Here is a 27,862-nt window from a genome sequence, read left to right on the forward strand (position 1 = left end):
CACTACGCTGCAGCCTGCACACATCCGTTGTTGTGAGTGGTGATTTGAGGAGGTCGATTCTAAGCTCGCGCCGCAACCGGGCGACTACCGGGCAACAAATTTGGGGTATGAGATCCCCTCCCACAACGAGATTTTGGACGAGAACGCTCTCGGAACTCGCATAAATCCTTCCCGTAGTATGCTTAGGTACTGTATTTCGACTACTACGGCAAACTTCCGCGCTAATGATGCTCACGTGACTTTCCGTGAGCTCGAGGTCGGTACGTGAAGCTGGTTCGTAAGTAGCTTTGTGACGTGTCTGCCCTGCCTCCGCTGGGACCACTGGGATGGGAAATCTAGAAACCACACTGATTGATTAGCATCGAATGGCCGATGTCAACCGTTGGACAGATTGGGCGCCCGAACGCCACAGACCTTGAAAACGGGCTCGGTACACGGTGCTGTGCGAGACAAAACGTGATACGGAAATTAGTGTTCCACTGCGCGGGGCGGAAATCGCGTCCATTCCGTGCAACGCTACTTATCGAGCTACGTTTAACGATGGTGATTTATTCTGGTAAAAAATATGTTCCAAAACCCGTTCTTTCACGATTTTGGCCGGCCAGCGGCGTATTACAGTGAACATGTAACTTTTAATGTACGCGTACTGTACGTGACGTGACTGTGGAGTAGTTTAGCTTTAGAGTAGTTAAGGCTTGAAGAGGGTTCTTCTAGTTGAATAAGATAAAAACTAAGACCCACCTGATCAACGTTTGCTATCCAAGTTCAAATTTTGATATTGGACGACCGTTACCGCTTATTCTTTTATTTGTTCATTGTTCGATTACCTTGCAACTGCTTTTTAAAACTATCAGGTTTATCAATTCGTGTCGAAGGTAGTTATTTATTTGGTATTGACCTAACTTACTACCAATTCGAACGGAACTGCTACTGCGTCTCGCCGACTTCACAAATGATCGGTCCAAACAACCGAAAATGCAGTGTGAAGCAGTAGCGTACGTAGTTAAACATTTGTTCACTTCACACCAAACCTGACCCACGGAACCGAGGTAATGGTAGCAGTCGGAGAGGTGTAAAAAATGCATCAAATGTCCAGACGACAATTGTACAAATTCGGCATGTAAACAGGGTCAGCAGCACCAGTATGTGCCGCAGCGATGAATCGTCGGACGGTTGGTAAGAAAGGAAAGGGGAGCATAAGCTCTGCTGCCGCTAATCAAATTAACTGTAGCCTGCAAACGAACAAACAATGTTCTGCCCTACCCAACCCGGCCGAAAGGTTCCTTGCAGGACATCGGGATGCTATAAGGCTACTACTATTGCGCAGTCAGCGGAATCGTTTCGTGTGGATCTTCAGCGGAATCGCGTGTGACCTCTGACTGGCTGGCTGTGCTCTGCAGTTGGCAGTAATTAAAGGAATCAAGTTTACAGCCTGACAACACGTCACTAGGACACTTCGCTGATTGCCGCACCGTAGTGGTGCTGATGATGATGGGCGACTGTCAACGGGTTTTATGTTTGTTGTTCCGTTCTGGTGTTGAGTGTCTGTCGCCGGAAGGATAATGAGGAAGACGATGGAGAGAAAACCAAAGCGCCGTTCAGTTACACTTTGATAATGAATTATCCATAAGAATCTTAATGCTGTGGCTTGCCCTGGACGCACTGGGTTAATATCTTGTGGGCAGGCAGGGTACGGCAGTACTCATCTGGGTCGTCCGGGTAAATCGGTTCAGATGGTGATTCAATTTATGTCCAGTTACTTTAGAAACTCATTTACACAATGTAAAACTGGCCGCTATTCAGTGGCGGGCTAGTACGCACAGTTGGGGTTTTGTGAGCTTTCATTATCTTAATTGAAAAGCTTTAAGTTGCAATGACAGTGTGTGTGTATAGCAATTACTATCAAGAAAATTGTAATCAATGTTTGAACATTTGTTGCTTTAATATTGGTTTGGAATTTCGAAAGCATGTGCCTTTAGGTCATAAGAGGTATCCATGTCGTTATTCCTAGTTCTTTAATTCTAGTCTTTACCCTATATAGTTTTAGCGACTAACATCGTGATAAGTTTGCTGAGCAATCAGGAAGACGTCAACTTCAGAGTCATAGCTTCTTCAGGGAGACTTCAGGGTCCAAGCTGTTTTAAAATAATTGCATTTTGTACTTCGCTGTTTTGTGCATTTCACATCAACTTTTTTGAGATTATTTGCATGTATACAGTCACCTGAAGTCTAGAAACTTTATGCATCTTTTTAAATTTAAAAAATCAACCCGCATAATAGATATAAGTGTCTGGAGAGATCTAATATGATCCAAGTCACGTGATATCTTCTTTACCCACTCATCAAGCAATGTTGGCCATTACTGCTGAGCCTGTTAAGCATTATTAGGAGATAAGCTCCATAAATTTGCTGCTTTAATTTTCAAGTTCACATAAATTTTCATTGTTAATATCAACTCTTTATATATAAATGATTTGATACAGTAACAAAAGAATTCAATATTCTCTTACTGTTTATCACAATAAACCTGTCTGAAGTGACCGCCGTTGACCGATAATGCGTTTCCTATCTCAGAAAACCTCCGTCACATAGGTTCACCACTGACGTGTGCTTCCCAAGCCTGCGGGTGCTCATTGTTGGTGTTTGTTACGATAATCATTAGCTGTGTTGGTTTGCACACATTAGACGATCCATGGTCTGGCAGGTACCGAGACGCACCCGGTATTTATCATTATCAGTAGGCCCTTTTTCCACCCTTTTCCACACATACAAAGTTACTTGCCTTTCCAGCGTCATATTGGGAACACCAGCAGAATCGGTACCGCTTTTCGTCATTGCTTCTTCAGGCCGTGAGTTCTGGTGGTGGTTTTCGGTTCGGGTTTTTGTTGTTACCAGTCAGTTGTCGCGACCATGTGACTGATTGGCGATACGCAGTTATACCCCCCCGCCTTGCAAGTCTGGTCGTTTGTTGGGCGTGATTGAGTTGCGAACCATCTTCGGGGCTCGGTTGAAAGTAATTGCTTCGGCAAATGTTTTGTTGTGTTAGGTCTAGCTGAACGCAATGCTGAACAATATTTACTAATGGTTTTTGTTTCTATTTCATTCACAGATTCAACATACCCGTACAGCGGAGCGCGTACCGTCACAGTGCCATCGTCGCAACAAATAATGTGGTGCCTTATTCGTTCGAAAAGAAAACGGCGAAAGTGAATGGTCTCATTCTGTTCAAACTGTTACCTTAACGATTCCAGTGAGTGCAAAAGTCTGTGATAGGTTGTAATACAAACACAAAAGCTTTACAGATTAACCTTAAAGCATTAAAGCCTAGTGCCACATCGAATGCGTACGCGATTTGTAGTGTGAAGAAGGCCGAATGATATTTGATAGAATCCGAACCACGTGCAAACAGTAGGCAAAATGTGTAATTGCTGCAAATGGTAAGTTTTGTTGCATTAGTAATTTGTTTATTTATTTTAGGAAAATGTATTCTATTCCAAACAAAGGTTTCATTTGCCTATGTAGTTATTATTTAAAGCTTTTATTCCTTTTAACCAAATTATGACTGATTGTTTCCCTTTTTGTTTTAGTATTTTTAGTTGCTGGGAAGACTTTTATTGGAACTGTATCGAGGAGAAATTCTGTTTCGATGAATCGTTGGGTAAGTTCTTCTCTGCATTTGTATGCTCATGATCAGTCACTTTGTTTTTTCTTCAGTTAGGTCTTTTCATTTTCTTTCCCCAAATCATATCAACTTGTTTATTAGTATACTTTTAATAGTGATTGCCTTTGCTAGAAATTACTGCGAAATAGTTGCTTTCTTTTGCACAAGTATCATGCTGACAGTATTTATTAGCGTTATTCAATTTACGGTGCGCAATGAATGTTAACTTAATTTAGTCTATCGCTTTCTCCACCTCCACCAGACAATATTGCTATTTTTGTTGGTGGATAGCGGATGATACACTAGCTTTTTATTTTTCTATTTTCCACTATCTTTTTCATAGCTAACCTGCCTGACCAAGCTGCTGGGGTATCTCAGTTCGCTGAAATGCATTTTTATACTTTGCATCTCCCGCAGCCTAGCTCGGGGGAAAAAAAACTAAAAATAAAACTATCCAGCTAATAAAATCGTCTTTCGTCTATGGGATTGTACCGGTGCGATAGCAAAACGGAGCAACAAAAAAATCCCATTCAGTTACTAAATTACGTTATCGAAACACTGTCCCACCGCGAACGTAGCATTTGTGCCAATGGGGTTTAGTAAGCAGCGTCAGGTGTGCGCTTGTATACCGTTTGTTAAGGCACACTTTGAAAATTGTATGATAGAGATACATCCTCAAAAAAAAAAAAAAAAAAAAAAAAAAACGGAAAACTACAAATATTGTCAGCCTACCGAAAATTATCGATTGATGACAAAATTGATCGAAACGCGTGTTGGTGCTTCTTCTGCCAGCGCACCGTGGTCTGGTTCGAGGTTTGAAACGACCGAACGAGATACGGTTTGTTGTACTGGCTGCCTCGAGCTTGGTTTGTTGGACGGCGGCGAGAGGTATGCCCGGTTCCCGGCCAAAGTGTACCTTTGGGAATTTGCGGCCGAAAAGGTTCAACGGGTGTGTTTGCTTGCGAGCTTGCGATGCGTAACTCTAAATATAGTGAAATGTCTTTTCCTGGTAGCAATGCATCAATTAAGGGAAAAGTTACGAATAAACCGTAAAGTTTATTCGGATGAGAATTAAAAATGGGATAAAGAGGATAGTAAATAGATAATAATCTAAGGGACTTCACACTAACTAGTGGTATTTAATTTAATTTAATAATTTGATTTAGAATGGAAGAAGAAGTTAAGTTTTAAAGCAGTTGATTAAAACATACAAACATGTTTAAAAAGGAATTTAAAAAAAAAAATTATTTATTTATTTATTTATTTATTTTCGATTATGACGGCTTGACGCCGTATGGTCAGTACCGCATGTGCTGACGAAGTACAAAATTCAATGACACAAAAAATTACCAAGGCATTTCCTCCCTGATAATTCGCCTTATCCCGGGCGTGCTCGGTTGTAGATGTGTGGAGGTTGTGGTGAGTTTGTCCAGTTCTATTGTTGGTCCGGGTCTATTGCTGTGTAGAGTGTGTTGGTGGTTGAGATGTGTACACACGGGACTCCATCCTTCCGTGTAACGGATCTGGACTGAAACAAAACAGAAGGGAAACAACAATTGTGACAGCACAAACATTTGCCTGTGAACAGTGGACCTCAATCTGCCCAGCAGTGATAGCCCGAGCTCGATCAAGCCAGCACCGAATTCAGAAGCTATCGGCGAGTTCCATCCCGTAACAGCAGGGTCACTGCTAATTACGAGGTTGAACCCGCCGACCACCTCCGAACCCAACGCCAGCAAGGCCGCACTCGCTCCATCAAGGCTAGACAGAGATGAAGGACACTGTTACAGAAAAATTCTGCCTCTCTTCTTACGACAGTGACGTCTTTGACCCCGGAATTTAAAAAAAAAATAACGTTTATAAAACATTCAAACGAACGAACCTAAACTCTGTACTAAATGCGTCCGAGCTTGTGCATACGCCGAAAAGTATGCAATCCGTTGTTCGATTCTTTAGTACTTGTTGTATCACGATCGTTTGCAAAGAATTAATACGTTACACATTTATTAAATTACAATTCTTTTCGCTTATCAATCCATCGTCCGGTGTTTCGTTCGAATCGATTAAAGGCTAGCATTTGATGTTGATATTCCGAAAAACTCAACGGCCCCATGCCAGCCAGCCAGCCAGCCAGCTATGTCTGCTTGTCGTGAAGCGATTCTGTGGCGCTCGTGGGATTTTGTGTTCCAATCGTGGAAGTCGAATTTCCCAGGCTATACTGTTGATATTTTTTGAATTTATCATACCGCTGCTCCGCATGCAGTTTATCAAACATTCACGTTTGATGTGCTTGGCAGTTTTGTTTTATTGTTCCGCGTAGCTTCCTATTGCGCCGGTACCATCACCACCACCCACAACTGTCTGGGGCACAATCGATGCCAGTTTCCCGGCACACGGCTTGCACTGCCGCTGCTGGGTGCAGCGAAATGTTCAACCGATCAATGCTGTTGATATTTAATTTTGCACCGAATTTCGTGGCCAGTCAGCGGTACCGAGCATATTTTCGGCATTTTCTATGCGCTCTTCTATGCTTTGGTGTTTGGTGTGGCACAAGCCCCGATTTTCTTGTGCTCCTCGGTGGCCCCAGCCACCGGGCAACCGTACAACGATAATTGAACTGATAATTAATTTCGCCCCGTACCCGGCATAGTACGGCAGTACTGGTGTGGTAGCTTGATCGAGTGTGCGCACCGGTGGTGCATACGATGATAGCAGTACGGAACTGCATCCGTTTCCCATGCCCCACACTCGTGCTCGTGTTTCCTTTTACACGCGCTTTAAACACAACGGTGCGGAATGACATAGATATAGCCGTACCGTTTTCTCGGGTTAGTGGTAATGATTTTATTAATTTCTGTCAAGGCCTTTACCACCGCTGCTGGAAAAAGCTCGGGATAACCGGCAGCTAAAGCGAACGGGAAAAGGATAACTATAGCGAATGCAGCAACGTGGGGTGCGGTTTTCACCGGTGGTTTTTGGGGATAAATTTGCTCCACTTTTTCTCTGCCACCCGGGGCGCGATTTTGTTTCATCTTTCGGGGAAATTTAAGGTAGATAGTTTAGAGATGTTAAATCATGTTTCAATGCTTTAAAATAATGTTCTTAAACATTTTTTAAGAATGTCTTAACAGTTGTTGGAATTTGTCCCAGTTTATACTGTTAATTGTTATAAATTAAAGTAAGTGTGGGCTATGAATGGTTAGTTGTTTTTAGAATGCTCATAAAATAATATTTGGCTCCAGTAGAAACTTAAACCCATTTTTCTATTTGATCATGATAATGTATAATGTTAGCATTTCTCTACCTTGACACGATTCACCAGAACGCCACCTTCAATTCAGTATGCCGTATCCATTCGATTGCATTTAGTGAGAAAAAACACTCCAAAACGCACCCGCAAAGCCATACGAGCCGGGCAATCGATTGATTTTCCTTCACAGCATCCCATTCGTGTTTGGTTGGTGGACGAATTTTCTGTCGGGTGGAAAATTGATTTCTATCCTACCGCCTCCGGCTGTGTGTGTTTGTGGCTGCTTGGCTTTAACGTTGGGCTAAATTATGAACCCTTCACCCCAACCAAAGCGAAGGCATCCAGGCAAGTGGTTCTTGTTCGGTTGTTTTATTTTCGGTTCGGCCAAAATAAATGGGAACATTAGCAAGAGTATGTGTTGCGGCGGCGGGGGTGGTGACGGTCGCCCGTGGTCAAGAAGCTATCAAGGAACCGGCAGCAATTCTTCTTTGCCCAGCCAGCCCTGTTGCAACTGCAGAACCGTGTCACAAGAGTGTCCTGCAAAAAAAAGCGAACGATCGAACTAGCGTAAACGTCCCCAAAAGGACGAATGGGGGGGGGGATAAAAAAGCGGAGATAATTATTTCGCTGCGGTGGCTTTCAATTAGGGGCAGAATCTGGTGCAAGCTTCTGGTGGAAACAAAAATTGAGCATCAGCACCAGCATTTTCGAAGGACGAATCGAACAAGACGGTGCCGCATTTTCGGAAACCTCAGCTTGTGCTAGCTTTTCTTCCTTTCAAAGTTCTGCCGGGGCGACAAGACGATGCACTCTGCCAAATGGACTTACCACCCGTTTAGAGTTTTGGAAAGCGTTTAAGAAAGCGTAATTACATTCGTATCACGTAATTAAGTAAGAAGAATGACCAGCACAGGCTGGTCCAATCGAGAGAGGCACGGGTTTACGATAGCCATCCACCACTGTTAGAACAATATTTATCAAACTGTCACCATATAAGGCATGCCCGAAGCCGACTGGCCAACAGTTATGTATGAAATGTCTAATGCAAGTGTGTTTCTCTTTTTTGTTTTATCCTCTCCAGTGAACTACGATCCGGATGATGATGAGCATGCGGCTAAGAACAAGAACAAAAACGGATACTACGGTAGCCCAGCCGGGGACTCCGGGGAGAATAACAATGCACCGATCTGCCGACAGCCGGGTGTTTCGTCTGGGGCAAGCATTACCCGTAACATGTCGATGAGGTAAGATATAAGCTATTGATGGCGGTGATAAAACTAGTGCAGATGAGTGTATGGATTACATTTTACTTGAACTCTATATCCAAGAAACTATAATAATATTGGCACTTGTTCCAGCAGAGACTTACGGTAGTCTAACAAAGTCTCATAAGGGTTATCCCTTATCTGCTAGGGGATAAAATCTGGGTCCTCGGCTACGGCGGTCCTCAAAATGAGCCTCATGAGCTTCAACTTATTCGGCCAGGGATAATACAATTAGTACTATTGAGTCCCCAATTTCCGTTCCTCGAATATTCCAAAAATGCACATATCCTTGGTCTTCACAAGACTGGACCTAGTATCGAATTCTGCGAATAGGACTGACTATTCGGCTACATGGTATACATAAGCCTTAGTCACTTTATAGCAGGCAAGATCTATAAGTTCGTTATGGACCAAGAAGAATTGAAGATGGACGTATTATATTTACCCGTTTAAGCGTGAAATTTAAAATTATTTGGGTGAACTGTGCTTCAAAAAAAGGCAACTAATACTTCTCCCTTCGCTTCTGCCAAATCAACAGTTCCAAAATACACGAGGACGATCTGCGCCGTGAAATACAAACGAACGTGCCAATGCTCGCACCGGAAGTGATGGCCATCTTTGCTAATTCACAAATTTTCCAGTCCAACGCACCACCGAAGCAGCAGTCGTCAAAGGCGACCTCACCGGCGTCGGTGAAGTTTGCCATTTCCGATTCCGGTTCACCGATCGAGGTGACACCGGTGGCGACTACCGGCTCCGGCGACGGCCAGCGGTCCATCAACGAGGAAGCCGCGTCGACCGAGGACGGTGGCGCCGGAGGCCGTGAGCTAAGCTCCGATAAGCTGCTGCAGCGGCTCGAAGGTAACTAGACTAGCTCCAAACGTTCCATGTCGAAACTGTCTCATCCACCTGATTGATCCCGCCTCCCGCTCACACAACCAACAAGGGAGCAGGGGAAACAGGGAGCAACAACATGAACAAACAGAACCGAAAAAATAATCGACCATCATATGGGAAGCTTCACCTGTGAGCGGTCCTGTGTCCCCGGGAACAAGGGGGCGACATATTTGTACAAAAGCGGCTCACACCACAAACACACACACACATGAGCACCGAACCCACACCGCACAGAACCGGGAGGGTGGCGGAGGGCAAGGAGGGGAAAGTCGGGAAAAGTTTCATCCGTCGTCGTATCAGGGTCAAAGCGTTCCCCCGGCTTGTCGAGCGTACATAAAGTTTAACGAGTTTGAATGGCTAGTCAAATAGTTCGGTAGTGGTCGATAGAATGTTTGGTACAGTTATGCTACGGACAAATGCTGGGAACGGAGGGGGTTGACCGGGGAGTCGGGCTTTGTGAGCAGCAGACAAAAAACCCCTAACCGTTATGAGGTCACATATTTTGTATAAGTAATGTCTAATCGTATGCTAACTAATGTACAACTAGTATTAAACGAGAGGCCAGAATTCCTAACCTCGATGCTATAGCCAAAGAACAAAGACATCGCCCAGTGCACGTGCATGATGGGGATGGCGATGATGCGTTGAATGATGCGACAGAAAAAAAAGGAAAACACCGGTAGCTTCCAGCGCGATTGGCAAACATCCTAAATCGCTCGTACTGCATGAGCATCACCATTTCGCTCTAACATCGATAATGTGTACACTAACCAAGGCACGGTCATGAACAAAAATGGCAATAATACGGGGGAGGGGCTGTAGGCATCTTACTACTAGTTGTGTGGTGTCATCCATAGGGTTATGGTGGGTATGTTGGAGGAGACTTTGGAACGAAACGGTACCATTGGCTACGGGACAGGTGAGTGTTACCCGCGCGCCTACATAACGTCCGATAGCTGCAATTGGCTTTGGTTAGGGTCATATACTTAATCTCCCGTAACCCGTTGCTGGTGTCATCCTATTAACAGGTGTTTGCTGTGTGCTTTGGTTTTGTTCGTGTTAATTAGTAGCACTTTGTTTGGTTATGTTTATTTGGTAGTAATTTTATTATTTTGCTTAACTTTCTCTTACCCGCTTAAGTATTTTTCTATTTTTATATTTTTACTGTGTTTATCTGCTTTAATGTATGCTAATTAATTTCAATCGAAACAGAGGTAGAAGTATTCTTCGATATTTTTTTAAAATTAAAATATGTTGGCTATGGATGAATTTACTTATTTTAAGGGTTATTTCTCTTAACGGTTGAGGCGGTCCGGTGGCCGAGACGATAACGGTGCCAGTCTTCACACAGTAGGACCGACAAGCTAAAACATTGTCTAAACCGACAAGCTAAAACATTACCTTAGAGACAAGCTAAAACATTGTCTAACAGCTTAAGGATGAAGATTATCTGAAGGAGCTTAAAAGTTCTCTACTGATGCGATAGAGTACAGATTGCGTAGCTGATCTTCTACGAGAATTATCAGAGCTATCAGAGATCAATACAGACATATCATATAGATATATTGATAGACTTGATGCGAACAGAACATTTCATGAGATCAATAATCCGCAAAGATACTGAAAGATTCTGGGTCCGGATATCTGGGGACTGCCAAGGTTTAAGTTACAGAGCAATGCTTTCGTTGTTAAAGTCTGCTTTTATGATTTATTTCTACTTTTTTTGGGGCTTTTAGTAGGAGTTCATAGAGTTCTGTATATTTAAAAAAATAGTTGGCCTTTCCCTGGCCGATTTTAAATCTATTCCCTATCAATCCATATTCCCAGCTTTTCATATTACTTCTGTTGTCCTTTTTACGATTGCTTTTTACGAAAATCAACGTGTACTATAGCTAGAAAATGTTAAGCACTCATCCATTCAAGCACACATACAAACCTCAACACACACACGCACATCCCTACACGGCAAGCTCCTACCAGCCATGGTTTTATCTGCAAAGGGCTTTCAACAGGACTTCCACGAGACGAACTGTGTTTTCCAGCCGTATACCATTAACGTTCGATGTGGTGCTTTTATTGCAGGTACCTCCAGCGGCAGCGTGTCGGACGAACGTGACAGCCGTGTCGTCGTTATTCCAGCTATCGTCGAGGAGGAAGATACGTCCGACGAGCAGTCAAAGGAATCGGAGGTTGTGCTACGACCGCCGCGCAACTTCTCCGAACTTAGCCTATCGAAGTCGATTCCAAACAACAAGACGATTAGCCTTCTCCAAGCCGAATTGCCATACTTTTCGATCCGTCCGGCCAGCGAGAACGACATCTTTACGATATCGTCTGGGGCGGGTGGAGGTGGTGGCAGTGGTGGTAGTGGTGGTGCGGGCGGGGCTGGAGGTAGTACGTACAACTCCATCAGCATGACACCGGAAGTTCCGGCCATCTCGTACTCGAACCTACCGAAGAACTACCTAGAGACGCCCGTCATCGAGAAGTACCGGGAATCGGTAAGTCTGTACTCGATTCAAACGGCCGGTATTAATCGGCAGTCGCAGACGGACGATCTATCCATGCCCCGGTACTATGGAAAATCGGACCTGTTTGTGTCGGGCATCGATCGAGCGAATAGTCGAAGTGCGGATGCGGTGGAGATGGGCCGGTCGGATGATGGTTCGCTGTCGCTTAGTAGCAGCTCGCTGGCCAAGGGTCGCTCGCGGAATGTGGAACGCAGCAAGCGGCTGATGAATCTGAGGACGGCATTGCCACCGTTGAATCTGGGACTCGTGCGCGGTAGTTCTGCGTCCAATTTGCGCGATAGGCGTGAAGAGCGGGAATCGCGTGATCGTGAAACGAAATCGGCCAAAATTAAGGATGGTCTGCGTGTTTAATGAACCATTGCAGGAATGGGCAGCAGCTACTTAAGCTAGGAAGAGGGGAGAACTATGAGTGCCAAGTACAGTATACCTGGACGGTGTTTCACCATCCGTTAAATGATTGTTGCTAGAAGTTAGTTGTTTTATTATTTTTTTAAAAATTTGTTTGTTGTCGGTGTTTTAGAGAAGGTGCAGAAGTTAAACTGCTCCGTTATGAACTGTTCAAATGGGGTTCCCCTTTTTTTGGGGGCGAGCGCGAACGAATGAATTCCACAGCTACAATTGTAAGATACATTTCATCAAATGCTGGTATTAAATACTACATAGGTTATATGATTAAAATGAGAAAACGAAGCTTTGAGTTCGATTGTATTTATTTATTACAGCTCTGAAAAGTATATTTTAACGTAGATGCATAATATCACAAGTATCATGGCTTGATATGACAAGAATCATGAACACGTATTTAAGGATAGGGTTTGAGAGTATTTTTTTATGGTAAGTTTTATTTTAATCGGAGTTGTAAACGGTTGACATCATGTTGTATATCCTTCGTAGCTTATCGAACCACTTGAGCACTTTTTTTTATCTTTGGAATGAATTCGTTCTCTCGTGAAACTCCATGGGAAACGACTCCGGAGTCGACTGTTGGAGTCGAATCAGGATCCATAGAACAAAAAATGGCGGCTCAAGGCTTTGCGAGTCCCTTGGCGAAAAACTTTGTTTAGGGCCGTATGTAGAATTACAAAAGATGGTCATTCACACTTGACGTATCATATTTTGCCACTATGTACCAATCTAGAAATTCAATCTAGTAACAAGGGATTGTGGTTCAATGCGAAGATGTAAAATATTATTCTTAGCAACCTATGACATTTTGGGTATAAAAGCCGGCCACATCTTGGACCTTTAGTTAATTCTAAAATATACGTTGAATAGCCCAACAAGTTATGGGCCCGGGATCGCGAGTGTAGAAAAGTGCTCTGAAGATAATAGGAACTGTGCCAGTGTTAAACTCGTAGTGAAAGTGGAAATTGCGAACTCGACTAACTCGTTACACAAGCGGAATGATTTCAATCACGGGATATGACTGTTTCGTTTTGGTTTGTTGCTGACCAGGGTAGGATTGCCTGGTGATACAGGATGTAAAACAAATGGTAAGGTTCGTACCCTGAAGTATTCCGTAGCGTAAAGTGTTGAAAAGCTATCGATGCTGCTTAATTATTCCTAGAACTACGACTTCATCTTCTTCCTTGGTGTTAAAACCAGAGGAGCCATTTCTATTTTCCTTGACGTAATTCTGTCCATGATCCTCTGGTTAGATTGGCATGCTTATGAGGAGTTTCTGTCATCTTAGTAACCGGTACCGCTTAGTCGGGTGAGCCGGTAATCTGTGCGAATATATAAATAGTAGCAAATATTTTTTTAGCATTTGTGAGCCGGAAATGAGCTAATTCTTTGTTATATACTGAAAATCCGCTTTATCTTTACGGATAAAAATCAATATTAACATGGACCGAAGCTGTGCACAGCATGATTGAGCAGTGTTATTGGATGGGAAATATTTCAAACAAAATGTGTTGAAACGCATATTCGATAAAATTAAAGATCTTGCGGAATAACGGGCCAGATAAAAAAAAATGCACACAAAAAACAACGCTTTTTTACAGCATTCGTGTTTCAAATGCAGTATTGCCTACGATTGCCATAGCTTTTTCATCGGGGTACAAATTGACAGCAGCGTGTGACAGCAAAGAAAGCCGAAGTTGCCCGAAGTTGAAGCGCATGTGTGGTTGGCGATACACTTCGTTCCATTTCAATTAAATTTAGAAATATGTTATTACATACAAAACCCCGAAATTTCGCATTATTTCTTTGCATTTAGCTTAAAAAGAAATGAAAAAATATTTGTATTTGAATAGGTACACCATTTTTAGCGACATTTATCTTTTTCGTGGCTTATTCGTGATTTCAACGGCACATTTGTGTTGTGTTCGATTGGACTAGCGAGGAAGCAAAGCAAAACGTCAGAAGTGTATCACCCGCCGCCGAGAACGCACGTTCGTCTTTTGGGCAGGCACACACACAACTGTGCAAAAAAGAAGGAACCTTCAACGCGTACGGTCGCCGTCGTTGTGTTCGATTCCGGTTCGCCAGTGCAATGGTTTAATAGAAGAGGTAAATCAATGAAAACAAGTCCTTTCATCAAAAAGTGCACTGTGATGGTGTGTGAAAACATTGGCCGATCAGCCTTAAAGAAAAGCGTGTGGAAGGTGTGATTGCGATAATAATTTCGCCCGCAAGTGCAAGAAGTACAGGAATATGTTTTTATGTTGCGTTTTTGATGTGAATTATGTTTGGGTTTGATGCAGTCAAATGTAAGTGTGTTCGGTGTGTGGTGAATGTGTGCGCATAAGATTATGTTGCTGAAAGTCAGCTAGCGCCTCAAGCTAGGCTCTGTCCATAAATCGATGCTGAATACTATCCGATTTAATGTGTTCCGCCAGTGAAGTTTGGTTGGTTTGTCGGTTGTTCCGTGGCTTTGTCCGAGGGGGAAAAATGGATGTGCGCTTGATGTGCTCGACAATACGGCTGCACAAGTGGCGTTGACGAGCGGTGGAAAGCAACTTCATCTGCATAATAACATCGCGGTTATGCTGCGGGTATTGCAGCGCTTGTGTTGTGTGTTCTAATGCACATCTTTGGAGCCGTTGTACCACTACATCGCCAGCACCGTCGCAGTCGCATAGTGCCTACACTAGCTGCCTAGCTCTGCGGCAATATGAGGCAGAGCGTGCTTGGTTAGATACGCACACACAAACACAACACATTTCAATCGATGCATTTTATCTAATCGGTGTCCAAAATTTTCCGGCCAGCTTTACGATAATAAATTTCGTCGCCAAATCCGTTGCCTTTTGGTGTGGTTTTACTTGCGTAAATCGTGTCTTTAGCAATGGAAAAGAAAACCCAACCCAAGCGAAGCATAATCCATGCTATTTTGTTCAACATCAAGCATGCCTTGATTTCTCGTCGGGTCGGGTGGTGCTTCTGGTGCTTCTGCTGCTGCTGATGAAGTTGATTGTGGTGGTGTGCGTGTGTACGGTGTACAACATCGATCGAACGAATGTCGAAAAGGAGCATGAGCGAGCTGTTTCGGTTGTGTGTGTATGTGTGTGTATGGGTGTGAGAGAAAGAGAGAGAGAGTGTGTTATGTTTCTATGCTGGTACATCGAAAGGAGAGCAGTCCAACATCTACCGTACTGTCCCTGTTTCGCTTCAGTCAGTGCGAGTTATCCGTTATCCTTAGGACGAGAGGCGTTTGTGCGTGTATGGGTGCGATCCTTTTTCGGTCAATGCGTCGTCAGGAATCCATCCCCCCAACATAATCCGTAATGTGTTTCACGATTACGTTCACGAATGGGTGAATTTTTATCCACTGTTTGTGGTGCTGCCGTGCGTTGTGCTGCCACACACGCAACCACCGTAACAACAGTGAGCCTAGTGTGCGTGAGTGTGTGAGCGAGAGCAACAAACAGAGTCAACCGTGAAGATAGCCAAAATTGCCACCAGCATTGTAGTATGTTCTTTTTTGTGATGATTGTGTGAAATTAATTGATAAAATGGAAAGAAGCTACGGCACCCGAAATTAGTGCGTGTGTTCCGTGTGGCTGTGTGTAGAGTGTACCGTTCCCCAGCCCGCTAGAAAGTGCAATTACGTCGTTATGCAAACACACACACACACACATACACAAATCCACGGGCGTGCATACGTCCGATGAAAACAAACCCATAATTCCGAAGGGTCGCTGCGTTTTTTTTTTGTTGGCGTTTCGTGTTGGTCCTTTTTGGAAACAAGATGACAGATTGCTGATATCCTTGCGAGTGAGCGCGTGTGTGTGTGTCCTGCGAGAGGGATAGAGAGCGCGAGAGAAAGAGAGTGAATGAAATAAAGGTGAAAGGCAGTGCAGGGCGGCGAAATGTCAAAATCGATAAAAAAATATCGATCTAAATCAAAAACATACACACAGCATCCAGCGGAACCGCAAAAGCATTATTGGCAGGAGATTTAGCAGAAAAGCAGTCCAAGTTTTGTGCGTTTTTTTTGTTACTGTTTTATCTCGACAGTTTGTTATACACACTCGGATCGGTGAGCAATTGGGTGTATGAAAACTCTGTGTGAGTGTTTATTTTTTATTCTAATTGTTTGTTCTAAATGGAATGTTTTAGGTGTTGCGTTGTGTGTGGTAATGTGATGGCGCTATCTCAAGTTTGAGATTAAGAATATGCATGAAGCTGATATCAAAAAAGTACATTTTTATAATATTTTTCCTTTACTAATTTTGTTGGTGCTCCAAACTCGAAAGTTCTCGACCCTCCAATTTTGACTTCCGTCACGCGTCAGCTTATAGAAGACGGGTCTGACTGGGATTTGAAATCGGTCCTATCGTGTTAGCAACTGGCATTAAAGATTCCGTTTTTTCTATTCTTAAATTGAAGTCAAGATAAACTAGTATATTGCAAGCAGAGCCCTAGTGAGAGGTTCTCCGGATCGATCCTACCCCAAGGGTGCCAGTCTTAAACAAGACAACACAATAACATGATAAAAGCACTTTTCAGTGTAATCTCTCTAGAGTCGTGAAGGATGTATTATACCAAAAGTTTACCTTTTTAGAGACTTGCATAAACATTGAGTCAAATTCTTCAGGCCTAAAGGTTCAAATTGTCGCTTACTCCAGTTTCAAAAGGGTTATTTTATATCAAATTCTTCTACCTATTGGAAGCCCTCTAATCCACCTTCGTTGGAAGACGAGAACGAGAAAATGGAAAAAACTCGGCTGCCATTTCTTCGTTCTTCGGTAGATCGTTTCCCTTTTACACTCTACCGTGGCGATGAGAGCGATCAAGATTAGAAAATGTAAATAAAGCCATGCCAACATAACTGTGGATCTGTGGCAACTGCATACGCCTACTGAGGAGAGTAGGAAAACGATCAACACCCCAGCCACAACACGGGATGAAGTAAAGCGAGACCATTTTTCGGCATATAAAAATGATCCAAACGATCTAAAATATCCCATCTTGGTAGGCGCTCGCTCACTGGGTAGGCGGCGTGCTTGGAGCAAAAGCCCTCCGTAGCGGACACAAATCTTTCTGCCAGATGGTAATGTCGCTGTGATGTCAACGCGAAGAAAGTATTGGTAGGGTCCGGAATCTTGTTTTTGAAAATCGATGCAGCACACTTTCATCGAATGAACCGAAACCGAAACGATGATCGTGTTTGACGTTTGTCGCTTGGGCGAAGGCTTCGCTGGACCTGGGACTGGCGAGAAAAACAGATAAGGGTGGGTTGCAACTTCTTGTGGTAGTAATGCCCCCTTTCGAACCCGGAAAAGATTCAAGGCGCTCTAGATTTATTTGCATATGATAAGCAAAATCAACGTTGAGTGTGCGTGCGTGTGGTCATCCCTCGACAACATAACTGCACCGACTCAAGTGAATCAAGTTGCCTTGGAATTGGGTGTTGCTTGTAGTCTTGACTTTTGCGTGCCCCGTAACTTCAATTTGTGATAAGGATGTACGTTTCGAACAATTTCGTTCGAAAATGGTTGCATTCCTTTACGCTTTGGGTTTACGCCTAAAGGTCCGAAGAAAAGGTTCGCACAACTGACCGGTACGCACTGCTGCTAGCTTTCCGATGAGGTAGCCTTCATGAATCAGATAAAAGGACGCAAGATAAGACGAAACAAATGCTGGTCCAGAAAGCATCCGCTACCGTTAAGCGTACAAACACGCATCCCCTGTGGGCCCGTTGTTGCGTGTGAAGGTTCGTTTTATTGGTTTTGTAATAATTTTGGGTATTTTTCTGGCCCAAAAAAAAAAATGACTACACACCAAAGTATAGGGGGCCATTTTTCGCTTCTTGGATAACCTTCCGACATGTGTGTACATTATCAAAGCGGGTTTTTTTGTTTTATTAGGGGCCTCCTAATGTTTGGGGTTAAGGGTTTTCACGCTCAATTAAACGATTAAATGATTCGAACGCTTCGTTGGGAATGTGCCAGTGGTCCGAATGGAAGAAATAGCTGGTAATCACCGATTTATCAACCGCAGAGATGAATGGTTGCGAACGATTTTGGTGCGTATACGGTAATGATGTTTGATGGTGGTAAAGCCACAGCAAATAATTGCTATAGTAAGTGGTATTTAGTTCTGCAACGTGCAATAGCTATTAGAAGTTTTTAAAGTAACTATTTTTTAATATGAAAAAATTAATGTATATTTGCAATTTGCTATCAAAAGTGACTGCCAAAAATTTTGTTTCAAACTGTAGAGATGTGATGTTGTTAACATCAGAATATGTGGGATGATCTTCATTTGTTTGCAGATAGTTTGAGGATTAAAGGCAGTGAATTATCACAAATTTCTCTTTCCATGAAATCTTACCTTTTTTTGATGTTATATCCTGTTTTATGCAATTAAATTTAAAAGGATATATTGAATTTCAATGAAGATTCGCATCCTATCCGGATCGTCTCCCGGTACAGAGGGCTAAATATTTTTAGATAGAAATCATCAGAAAACTTACGAAATAGTTCAAAGTTCTCTAAAATATTGGAATTCTAGATCAGACTAAACCCAGAATCACTCAATAAAATACTAAAGAAATTAACTAATTTGTTGATATGGCTCGTTGCGGAATTACGGAAAACCAAGGAGAAAAGTGTAGGTCCATATTTGTATAGATAAGAAGAAGAATAGCAAAACCAATAGGAAGCCAAGGAAGAAGAAAAGCAAGTCAATAGGAAGAAATAGGGAATCAGAAATAGCAGCCAAATCTCAAGAGGGATATTGTGCCCGAAATGTAGCAGAAGTAGAGGACTGCAGAGCCTCAAATTAATTTTTTAACATTTGTTTTTCAGTCGTATCTTAGTGTTGTATTTCGAGATTTAATGAAAAAATTGATGGTAAAAAATAAAATCTTTTATTTAACGTAAATGTACAAGATTCCTAAATATTTAAGAATTTGTACCTATTGACTTCAAACTTCGTATAAAATTTCGTTTTTCATTATGAATAACCTTTATGATAGAAGTGGTACAAATGTTTCCCGACAAAACAGGTGTAAAAACTATGTCTGTCAGTAAAGTAAGGAAACACATTTTTCTAGAACAGATCGAGACGTGTGTTGCTTCATATGGGATGCTGCAGTGTTTGGATTATCCTTCAAACGTTTCTGTTTGATGCGATGAATGAATGCTTTTATACATTTCTTAGCTTGCTTCTCCCCCCATCCATCAGATGACTCCTCGCTTCCTGTCTTATATTTACCGAGACATTGCGGTGAGTTGCGGTTAGAAAACACGATTCGTCGGAACACTTGAAATAAAAAGTGGAGCGCAAAGAGATAACTAAGCAGGGATGGAATGTAGTGTGTCGGGAACCGTATGTTCGGTATTTCTCCTGTCCAGTGTCATCCACACATCCACATGTCGATATAAACGTCACCGGACGACACCCACTTGAGCACCGCTTAACACCTTCCGCAATTCTTATCGGAGTGCCATTTTCCGGCCCTCGCTCATAAGGGTCTAAGGTGTTCGGTCTTTTTTCCTTTTCTCGATTTCTACGAATCGTTGTCCAGTTTTCAGGCGGATTGGACGCAAGGTGTGTGTGTGAGCATGAATTCCATTACGTTTTGCATTATGAAAAAGAATGCAATATTCCCAATCGAAACTGGAAGAGGATGTGCGTTGTCCATTTGGTTTACACATGTGCGTTTTGTCCATAAATTCCATGTTTGGGAATGAATGAGGAAATCATGCTGTGTAGTAATCCGGTTTTCCTTCATTATTTAATAGTATTTGAAAGGGATATTTTATATGGTCGAAAGTGATCAACTATTGATTGTAAGGGCGCTAACTAATGCCAAGTATTTTTTATATCTTGGTTGGTTGCTTTTTTTTAAATGTTGTGACGTATTTAATGTGCTGGACGAGCAACACTGCATATTAAAAGTTTCAAAAATGGTCCTGTCGGGAGGATTTTTCGTAAAATGATAAAGAAATTCTGGGATGCAGTTATGCCCAAGATCTTCCAAGAATATCACAACAGTTAGGACTATAATACAGGTCCTGTAAAGATTCGTAGAATACTAGGTTGCTCCTTTGTAACATTTATACATCTCTTTATACAAGATTGTACCGATACAAGTTCCAAAAGATCCTGGAGCTCACCCTTAATGATTATTGATAACGCTCACAATCTTCAAGATTACCACGATTTCTAAATCAAAAAGCAGAATCGTCGAACTTCATGCAAGTCCCACCCAAATGAGGTCTTCAGAGTGTTTATGCATCCATAGCAAATCAATGTTTGTCCCGCAGGCTATATTGCTGTCAGCAAGTTATAGGTCCATTATACCTATGACCCAAGCTGGAAAATATTTCGTCAAGGTGCAAAAGCAAATCTTTATTTTCTGGTTAAAGATTTCCAGTTTTTCGGGATGCTGGGTAGGTCAACAAGCACGAAGGCTATGTCAACTCACTATCAGAGCCTAATTTAATCCCTCAAGCTTTTTCCTCATGGTGTTTAGTCAGTGATGTATGTCATATGCCCTTGAAGTCATGGAAAGTTTCTATCCCTCGGACACATATACTGAATTCAATTCATATTGAATTGCTCTAGTTGAGACTTGATGCCAAATCAAAAATTGTGATGTGAGTCATCGAATGCTATTTCTTCGGATAAGCGACAAGGCGGCTGATAACCACCTAACCCTGTCGTCAACATACTAACCCACAGCCCGGTTCAGCCGGCTAAAACGGGCGGAAATGAGAATTAAACCACTTTTCTAATGTCGCAATTTGATAAGGGAAAGCTTTTTATCCATTCCCTGTCAACGCGGCAACTACCGACCGGGTCCGGGTTTCGGTACCGAAGATCCCTTAACGGGAGGATATATATTAACTTAATTTTTCATAATATTTCCATCATATCTAGAGCACACCCGTGCGCACACAGTGTAAAGGGACCGATCCTTCCATCTATCGCCCCTAATGGGTTATGATAAATTTTAAAGTTGGATTAATGCGTACAGTCTGCGGTGTTCCATTCCTGCTAATATGCTTCGCCGAGCGGTGATGTAGTTTCTTCGAGCTGTGTGCCTGTAACACACCTTTCCTGTTCGCTGTCTTAAGGGTCGTTCTTGCGTACCCGCTTTATCCTGCCCGCGAATGAATAGATGATACTGTTAGAAGGGTTTAATATTTTCTTTTTTTTTCGTTTCGCCTCCTACACTACTAAACCCATTTCTCAACCGTTTCGCTAGGTGGAGCAGTTTTTTGGAGAGGCATACCCGGGCGATGGCAACTTTTACTCCCCGTTTGGCTCCCCGGGTGTATCGTGTTTCGGTAGCGTATTGCGGGTATGGATGTGATTAAATTTTCATTATCATCGTGTTCTTGCCGCTCTGTGGGTGATCCTTTCGGAAGCTTTCTTGCGATCGCTAAAAAGAAGGGAGCCGGGTTTTCGGCAGCTAATGCACACCGGAGCGGATCGGGATCGAACGGAGGGAAAAGGGGTGGAACTGGTGGTTCGCCAGTGTGCCCGAAAGTGGAAAGAAAATGTGTGACACTTTGGATGACGTCTTTTTTTCTTCTCCACATCCCGGCCATATTAACTTATCGTATCGCAGCTTCTTCAGCGAAGAAGTGGTGCGGATAAGCATAATTCAGTATTAATCTGCTTGCAAACTGACACATACAGGCACACATCGTAGCGCTCCAGATAGCAGTTGGAAAAGTCGTTTACTTCTTCTCTATTCATAAATTATGACATCCGACATTTTCTTGTTCCGGTGAACTATATAGCGCTGGGTTCGCTGATCGGGCCAAACGGGGACGGCGGGTTATGAGTTTCCCGGTTACGCTGTTACCGGATGACGGAGTCTTTGTTTCCGATGGTGCGTGACTAAGGTTACACCGATAATGCTTATCGGTGAGTTTTTGGCATTGTTTGTGCGCGTTTCACAACCCCCAAAAATTGACAAGTAATCATCATTATTCGTTCACTGATGTGTGATGGTGCGAGTGAAATATTTACACATGGCGCAGCACACGTGGGTAGGGTAATGTTATCAGACGTTGCAGTAGAACTGGTATATATGTATACCGGTATGTATCGGTATCAGGTTGCGTAATAAGAGATTATAAGAATGGCGGCCTGGTGGTGTGGACGACAACGGCGCCGGTTTTCATACGGCAGGACCAGGGTTCAAATGCCATCTGGACCGTGTTCTTCCGTAGTGAGGACTGGCTATCATCAAACTACGAGGCATCATTAAGTGTCACACTTCACACTGTAGTTCTCTAGTGATCTACTCTGTTGTTAGTAATTATTTCAAAGAAATTGTTTCCTAAATCAAAATCCCTCAAAATGTCAGATCAACTGTTCTCGCAGATAGTTGACAGGTAACGCTTCTGGGATATCCAGATCCTTCATCTTTTTATACAAACGAAGCGCATCGTTCGATTCAATTCTTTATTTGAAGAGAAGAATGAGGTCTCAAAGACCAAAAGCCTCTATAAATAAATGATATATTCAATCTTTTTATCTCACATATGACGCTTTGTCAACTCCAATAAGGTGCGTAACATCGCTTCAGATTTTTATTGATTGACATATTTTTTGAATACATCGCGATGTCACCAAGTACTTAGCCTAATCACTAATGTGTGCTGCTGTCGTAACAGCTGTTGTCACTGTGATGCGATGTCTTCATAGCATTATTATTTGAATTAAGATTATCTTGAGAAGTCTTCAGAACTTAAACATCACTTATATTTTTGATGGTATAAGCTCAATGGTCTAATGCAATTTTCATGGGCAAGGTATAACTTAAAAGTCGTTCGTTTGTGAAATACGTGAGAAGCTCTCATACTTCTTAGTCATTCCTTCATTTGGGTCTTTGATAGTTAAGAACAAGAAATCTCCTCAACACGAGCAACGTACTCGATTGTCAAGAAACTGGCACATTAAATCTGTTTTAAAAGGAAGCAAAAAACCATTCCAAATCCGAAACCGGTACGTGAGAATCACGTCTCAACTAAACCGAAACGTCAATAGTAGCTGCGTGCGGTGATGGGATTTTTGCTTTTCCCGATGAAGCTTCCGCTCGCTTAAGTCTCAAGTCACCACCGATGTGCCACTGGGTCGCCTGCTCATCACCGTCCTAATGGAGCGGGTTAGTAGTTGTGTTTACCCAAGACACAAAACCCCCGGCCGAAATCAGGCTGCCGAATCCCACTTGTGAAGGGTTGGGATGGGTTTTGATAGCTTGCGACATAAAAGAAACGCATTAGCCTGTCCAAGAAGAAGCCGTTACATTGGCTCCATTTCACGTTGGGGACGAGGGTGGTGAGCAGCGAAGTAGAGTAGTCATTTTCGGGTTGGTTCGGTTTAATGCTAAATGCATGACCCACGTGATCACGCGTTTCTCCCCACCCTCCGTTGGTACTCTTTACCTGTACCACCTCGGGCCAGAAACAATGCTTTCGATTATGTGAAAAAGGACAACATTTAAAGCATTCGGTGTTTACCTTTTTTTCTGCTTTTTCTCTCTCCGGATTCTCAGTTATGTAAGGTCCTTCGCCCACCCCAAAAGTGGCAGGAAAGGTAGGCGCACATGACGGTGTACGTGCATTAAGGCCTTTATGCGTAGCTGGGAAGGGAGGCTGTATCCTTGGCTGTAAATCCGTATCCTTTTTTGATTTAGTCTGCCGAAGGTAGAGAGAGAGAGACCATGCTAAAGGCATCCAGTAGTAGTAGGATCGACTTTCAAATGACGTGGGTTTCGCTAATGTTTGTGGATTAATGTAAGCATTAAGGACGTTCGGATGAAACAGAGGAGGGTTGAAAAAAGAAGCAGCAGCATACCCGGCGTCCGTTTAACGCTTTGCCTGTCGCGTACAATGCAAAACCGGGTGCTTTGTGTTTTGCTCCTCACTGTGGAGCTTACCAACAGAGGTCGAAGAGTGGGCGAGTTTGGTGGTGAACGAGCCGATTTTTTCCACCGTTTTTTAATGTCAAACCAAGGACATTGGTGGTGGATTTATTTCGTTTTGGTGTACTTCTTCTTAAAGGTGCGATGGAGCTACTCCTAGCTCTAGGTGGTTATGGTTTTGGGCATTAGCAGAAACGTAACTAGCTAATAAAAACGCCGTTGACGTTGCAGTACTTACATTTTGACCATTGCCTGAAGGTGGACGATCAACCAACGTACGATCCCGCGCATCTAGAGCTAGAGAGTAGGTGTTAGTTTATTTGATGATCAAACGAATTGAGAAAATAGGTTCCAACATAAATCTCGCGCTGCGTTTGTGCCTTTGGAGGCTGTGAACTTTTGGACGGGTTTCTTCGGTGCGACATAGTCTACTTCGCGCTCCATGCTCTCTAAGCAGCTTATTATTTGTGCGCCCACCCGGTTTGAGTGTGCCTTCGACGTGGTGTCGTCTTTGTGCGGTAGGCAAATGGTTCGGCCGCTTTTGTTGGTTGGCTCGCACAAACAGGCGGCAAAGTTTTGTATCGAAAAAAAAAGAAAGAAAGAATAGAAATCTGGTAGAAAAGGTGAACATAACTTTGAATTTTGAAGGGCATACTTTGTGTAGTTTTGTGGGAAGATGTAGAAGGACGGGTGTGCTAGTTGTTGCTTGAAATATTATAGAAGTGGACGATTACACCTATATAGGGCGAATGGCTGTCATTTACATTTGTTATATTGCAATTTATGCCGAATCCAATATGGTAGTTAGTTACGTGTGATGGTCATGGTAGTGATTTCAGTGGAACCTTAAAATACCAAATGGGGTTGTATGCTGTTTGCTCAAACATATCTTATTGAAAAGCCCTGGAATAGGTTATTTTATTCCGCTACATTTTTAGTTACTTAAAGCTGACCGGAATTTACTACGAGGCGGTCCGGTAGCCCAGGCGATAATGGTGCCGGTCATCACACGGCTGGGCCGGAGTTCAAATCCCATCTAGACCGCCTCCCCGTACGCAGGGCTGTGTCTACTTTGCTAGGGGTAAAATCAAGTCACACAGAGCCAGCCATGGCAGGCCGAGACCTTTCGACGTTTTATGGTACTAAGAAAGAAGAGGAAGAAAGTTGACCATCGATATATTTATTGGAGATGTGACAATTGCGAATCTCAATGAATCCTTACGTTTGGGTCAAAAAGATATTCATCATTTGCATTTGCGTATCATCATCAATTCCATCCAACTGTGTTCAATTAAGTGCAAAAAATCTTTTTATTAGCAAGCATTTTTTTGTAACAAATCACTCACTTTAGACATCGCCTCTTTGTGCTCGAACTTGCTGAATATGAAAGGTCTGTGCACCCAGAAAGCCAAACCCAAACACCAGAATGTCGTGAACGGAGCATTGAAACATTGTACAGCTTCTTTGCGTCTCATTGTGCAAATAACTTTTTAGTTACGCAAAGAAAAAACAAAATGATGCAGCAAATGTTCAACATACTTTGAAGTTTTCACCAACAAAAAAGGTAGCATTTTTAGAGCTTTTAGAGCGTTTTGCTTTTCGGCGATCGATGCAAGTTGTTGAACTTGTGTGGCGCACGGTAGATTATGAAAGTAACCAAGACATAAAAAATCGGCAAACATTCTTTTAATGCTTTGGCAATTCCTTCAAAATATGATGGCCAAGTCAGAGGTCACCAACCTTAACCTACCGTACTTTTGCCACAGGGGTGAAGAAACGGGCGCGGAAGATTTCTTGTCATTCATCGTCGTCCTCAGCACAAGAGGAGGACACAATGAACATTTCAATCACAATTTAATTACATCCACCTGGCCCTGGCGTGGAACGCGAAATCGATATCTGGCGGGAATTTGAAGTATTTTTTCGGGTGTGTGCTTAGCTCTCGTATATATGTTCGGTCGTACTGGACGCCTTCCAGGGACGACGAGGTGTATGATGTTGCTATGCTGTCAAGATGTTGCCTTACTCGTCGGACGCGATCCAGGGTTTCGTGTGCGGCAGCTCGTCATTCCTGTTCGTCGAAAATCGGTGTGTCACCCCAAAAGCCCTTAGAAGTGGAAAAAGGATGTATCGAGTGGTGTGTGGCTCCTTCTCACGATTGCGCTTCGAAAAGTAAGGATTTTTTCCGTGCTTTTAGTAGGGATAGAAAATGAAAGAAGTAAAAATACGTGACCAAAGGGAGTCGAATGTCGGTGGCGCTCATCAATTGAAGGTCCTTTCAATGCGCGCTTAGAAGAGAGAGGAGGTATGCGTGTGTGTGCACAAGTTTCGCGCCCAATTCGATCAATTTTGCTTTCGGCTTCCGCTCGATCGAAAGTGGTCGGCAGCATCGGTTGGGTTTCGGGATGTGGCAAGGAAGTAATTGAATGTCTCACTTACGGCGTTCCGGGAATGTGGATCGCCCACAGCTCGTTCGCAGCTCGTTTGATGGTGGTGGGGCACTGTTTTTTTTTGTATTTGTGCTTCTTGTCTGCGCTGTCGCTCTCGCTCGCAGTTGAACGATGGTGGAGACTGTTTGAAATGCGTACGATGTGTGATGGACACATTTTCGGAATGGTGTCGATGATCAATTATTGATGAGATAACTTTTTCGGATAACACAACACACCTGGAGCTGGTGGAGCGTTTTTTCATGCGTCGGCGGGGGCTAATGGTGGTCTGGGTGGGGAAGGTTGTGGGTGAAGATTAAGTGGTTGAAGCAACATTAGGCAATTAATCTATTTGGAATATTTTCTCTTCCGAGAGAAGTTGGCACGTAAAATGTGAGGTACCATTATTTATAGTATCATTTTACATAAATGTGTTTCAGGGAAATGTTTTATAAGGTTAGCAAAATTTTTGTAAAATGTTTGTAAAAAGTTTAATTTATATTATTGGAGTAAAAAGTGAAAACACTCGAAAAAGCTTGACTGAAAGATTCACAGATCCTGACCTGACATTGTACAATTATCCCGAATCCAATCATTACACAGTTCCCAGCCCGGTGGTAGATGCGACAGCGTCACCGGTCTTCACACGGTAGGCCCGGTGTTCAAATCTCATCTGAGCCGTTTCACCATAGTGAGGACTGACTATCCAACTATGCTGTATCAATAAGTCTAGTAAGCCAGGATTGGCTGATATGACATAAGAGATCTTAAGACCTCTGATAGAACTAGAAAGATCTACTCTAGTTCTGATCCCGAGTCCTGAGTGGCTGATGTCAATGTTTTAAAATGGGTAAAAAAGTTGTCCCTGAAAAGTCGGAAACTCTGTGAGCGTTTTTGGGAATGAAGTAGCTAAATTTAATTATTTTTTTCCATTAAAGTAAAGAAGAAAAAGTCGCATATCAAGTGAATCTCTAAGATGAGTTTAAGTGTATCAAAACTTTGTACAATATTGAACTGTTTGAAAAATTTATTCGGGGCAAGTCTGCATCTAAGCGTTCTCTCGCAAATGGCAAGCGTTTGGTTTGTAACATTCTCAACTTCGAAATGCGTTTGATAGCACCCACGCCACCTCCTGCTAGAGTGCAAACAAGTTTTCTCAGGTGCGAAAGAGATTAATGGGCCATGTGTGGTGGTTGGCCTGCTGTTGGTGGCTTTGCAGTGCAAGGATGCGCACTGCTTGCTCGCGTTTTTTTGCTTTCTGTAAAGAGAATTTTCGATTACACTGCATGCCGGCTTGGGCGGTACAGGTGTTTCGAAAGCAAGAAGGCTGATACGTTCGCGCAATAGCATCGAAGGATGTAGTCGAAAAACCCCCAAAGGTGTGATTGAAAAGTTAGCCCAAGTTGCACGCGTGTTGTGTGCTGTTGGAATTAATTTCTAGCCCCGATGCAGGCGGACTCGGTATGTGGTGTACACCACCACCTTGCTC

At 43.0% G+C, this 27,862-nt stretch overlaps 2 protein-coding genes across 14 annotated transcripts in view; both read left to right on the top strand.

Moving 5' to 3' along the window:
- The window catches only part of LOC118512726, a 31,421-nt gene extending 19,127 nt beyond the window's left edge, over positions 1-12,294 (top strand). For 3 of the 4 annotated variants that reach the window (XM_036057582.1, XM_036057583.1, XM_036057584.1), the window contains exons 3-7: positions 3,110-3,437; positions 3,588-3,658; positions 7,993-8,155; positions 8,715-9,037; positions 11,156-12,294. In XM_036057582.1, coding sequence (XP_035913475.1) covers positions 3,418-3,437; positions 3,588-3,658; positions 7,993-8,155; positions 8,715-9,037; positions 11,156-11,955 — 1,377 coding nt within the window. In that variant the 5' untranslated portion in view covers positions 3,110-3,417 and the 3' untranslated portion in view covers positions 11,956-12,294. Of the gene's footprint in view, positions 1-2,873; positions 3,014-3,109; positions 3,438-3,587; positions 3,659-7,992; positions 8,156-8,714; positions 9,038-11,155 lie in introns of those variants that run through there. The other variant, XM_036057586.1, reaches the window with a different exon arrangement.
- Positions 12,295-12,856: 562 nt separating this feature from the next.
- Positions 12,857-27,862, top strand: part of LOC118512724 (semaphorin-1A) — a 154,291-nt gene continuing 139,285 nt past the window's right edge. For 7 of the 10 annotated variants that reach the window (XM_036057574.1, XM_036057581.1, XM_036057576.1 and 4 more), the window contains exon 1: positions 13,988-14,118. The gene's annotated coding sequence lies outside the window, so the exon portion shown is untranslated. Of the gene's footprint in view, positions 13,098-13,987; positions 14,119-14,141; positions 14,319-27,862 lie in introns of those variants that run through there. The other 3 variants (XM_036057575.1, XM_036057578.1, XM_036057579.1) reach the window with 2 other exon arrangements.

Source organism: Anopheles stephensi, chromosome 3 (assembly GCF_013141755.1).
Source record: "Anopheles stephensi strain Indian chromosome 3, UCI_ANSTEP_V1.0, whole genome shotgun sequence".
Taxonomy (NCBI): domain Eukaryota; kingdom Metazoa; phylum Arthropoda; class Insecta; order Diptera; family Culicidae; genus Anopheles; species Anopheles stephensi.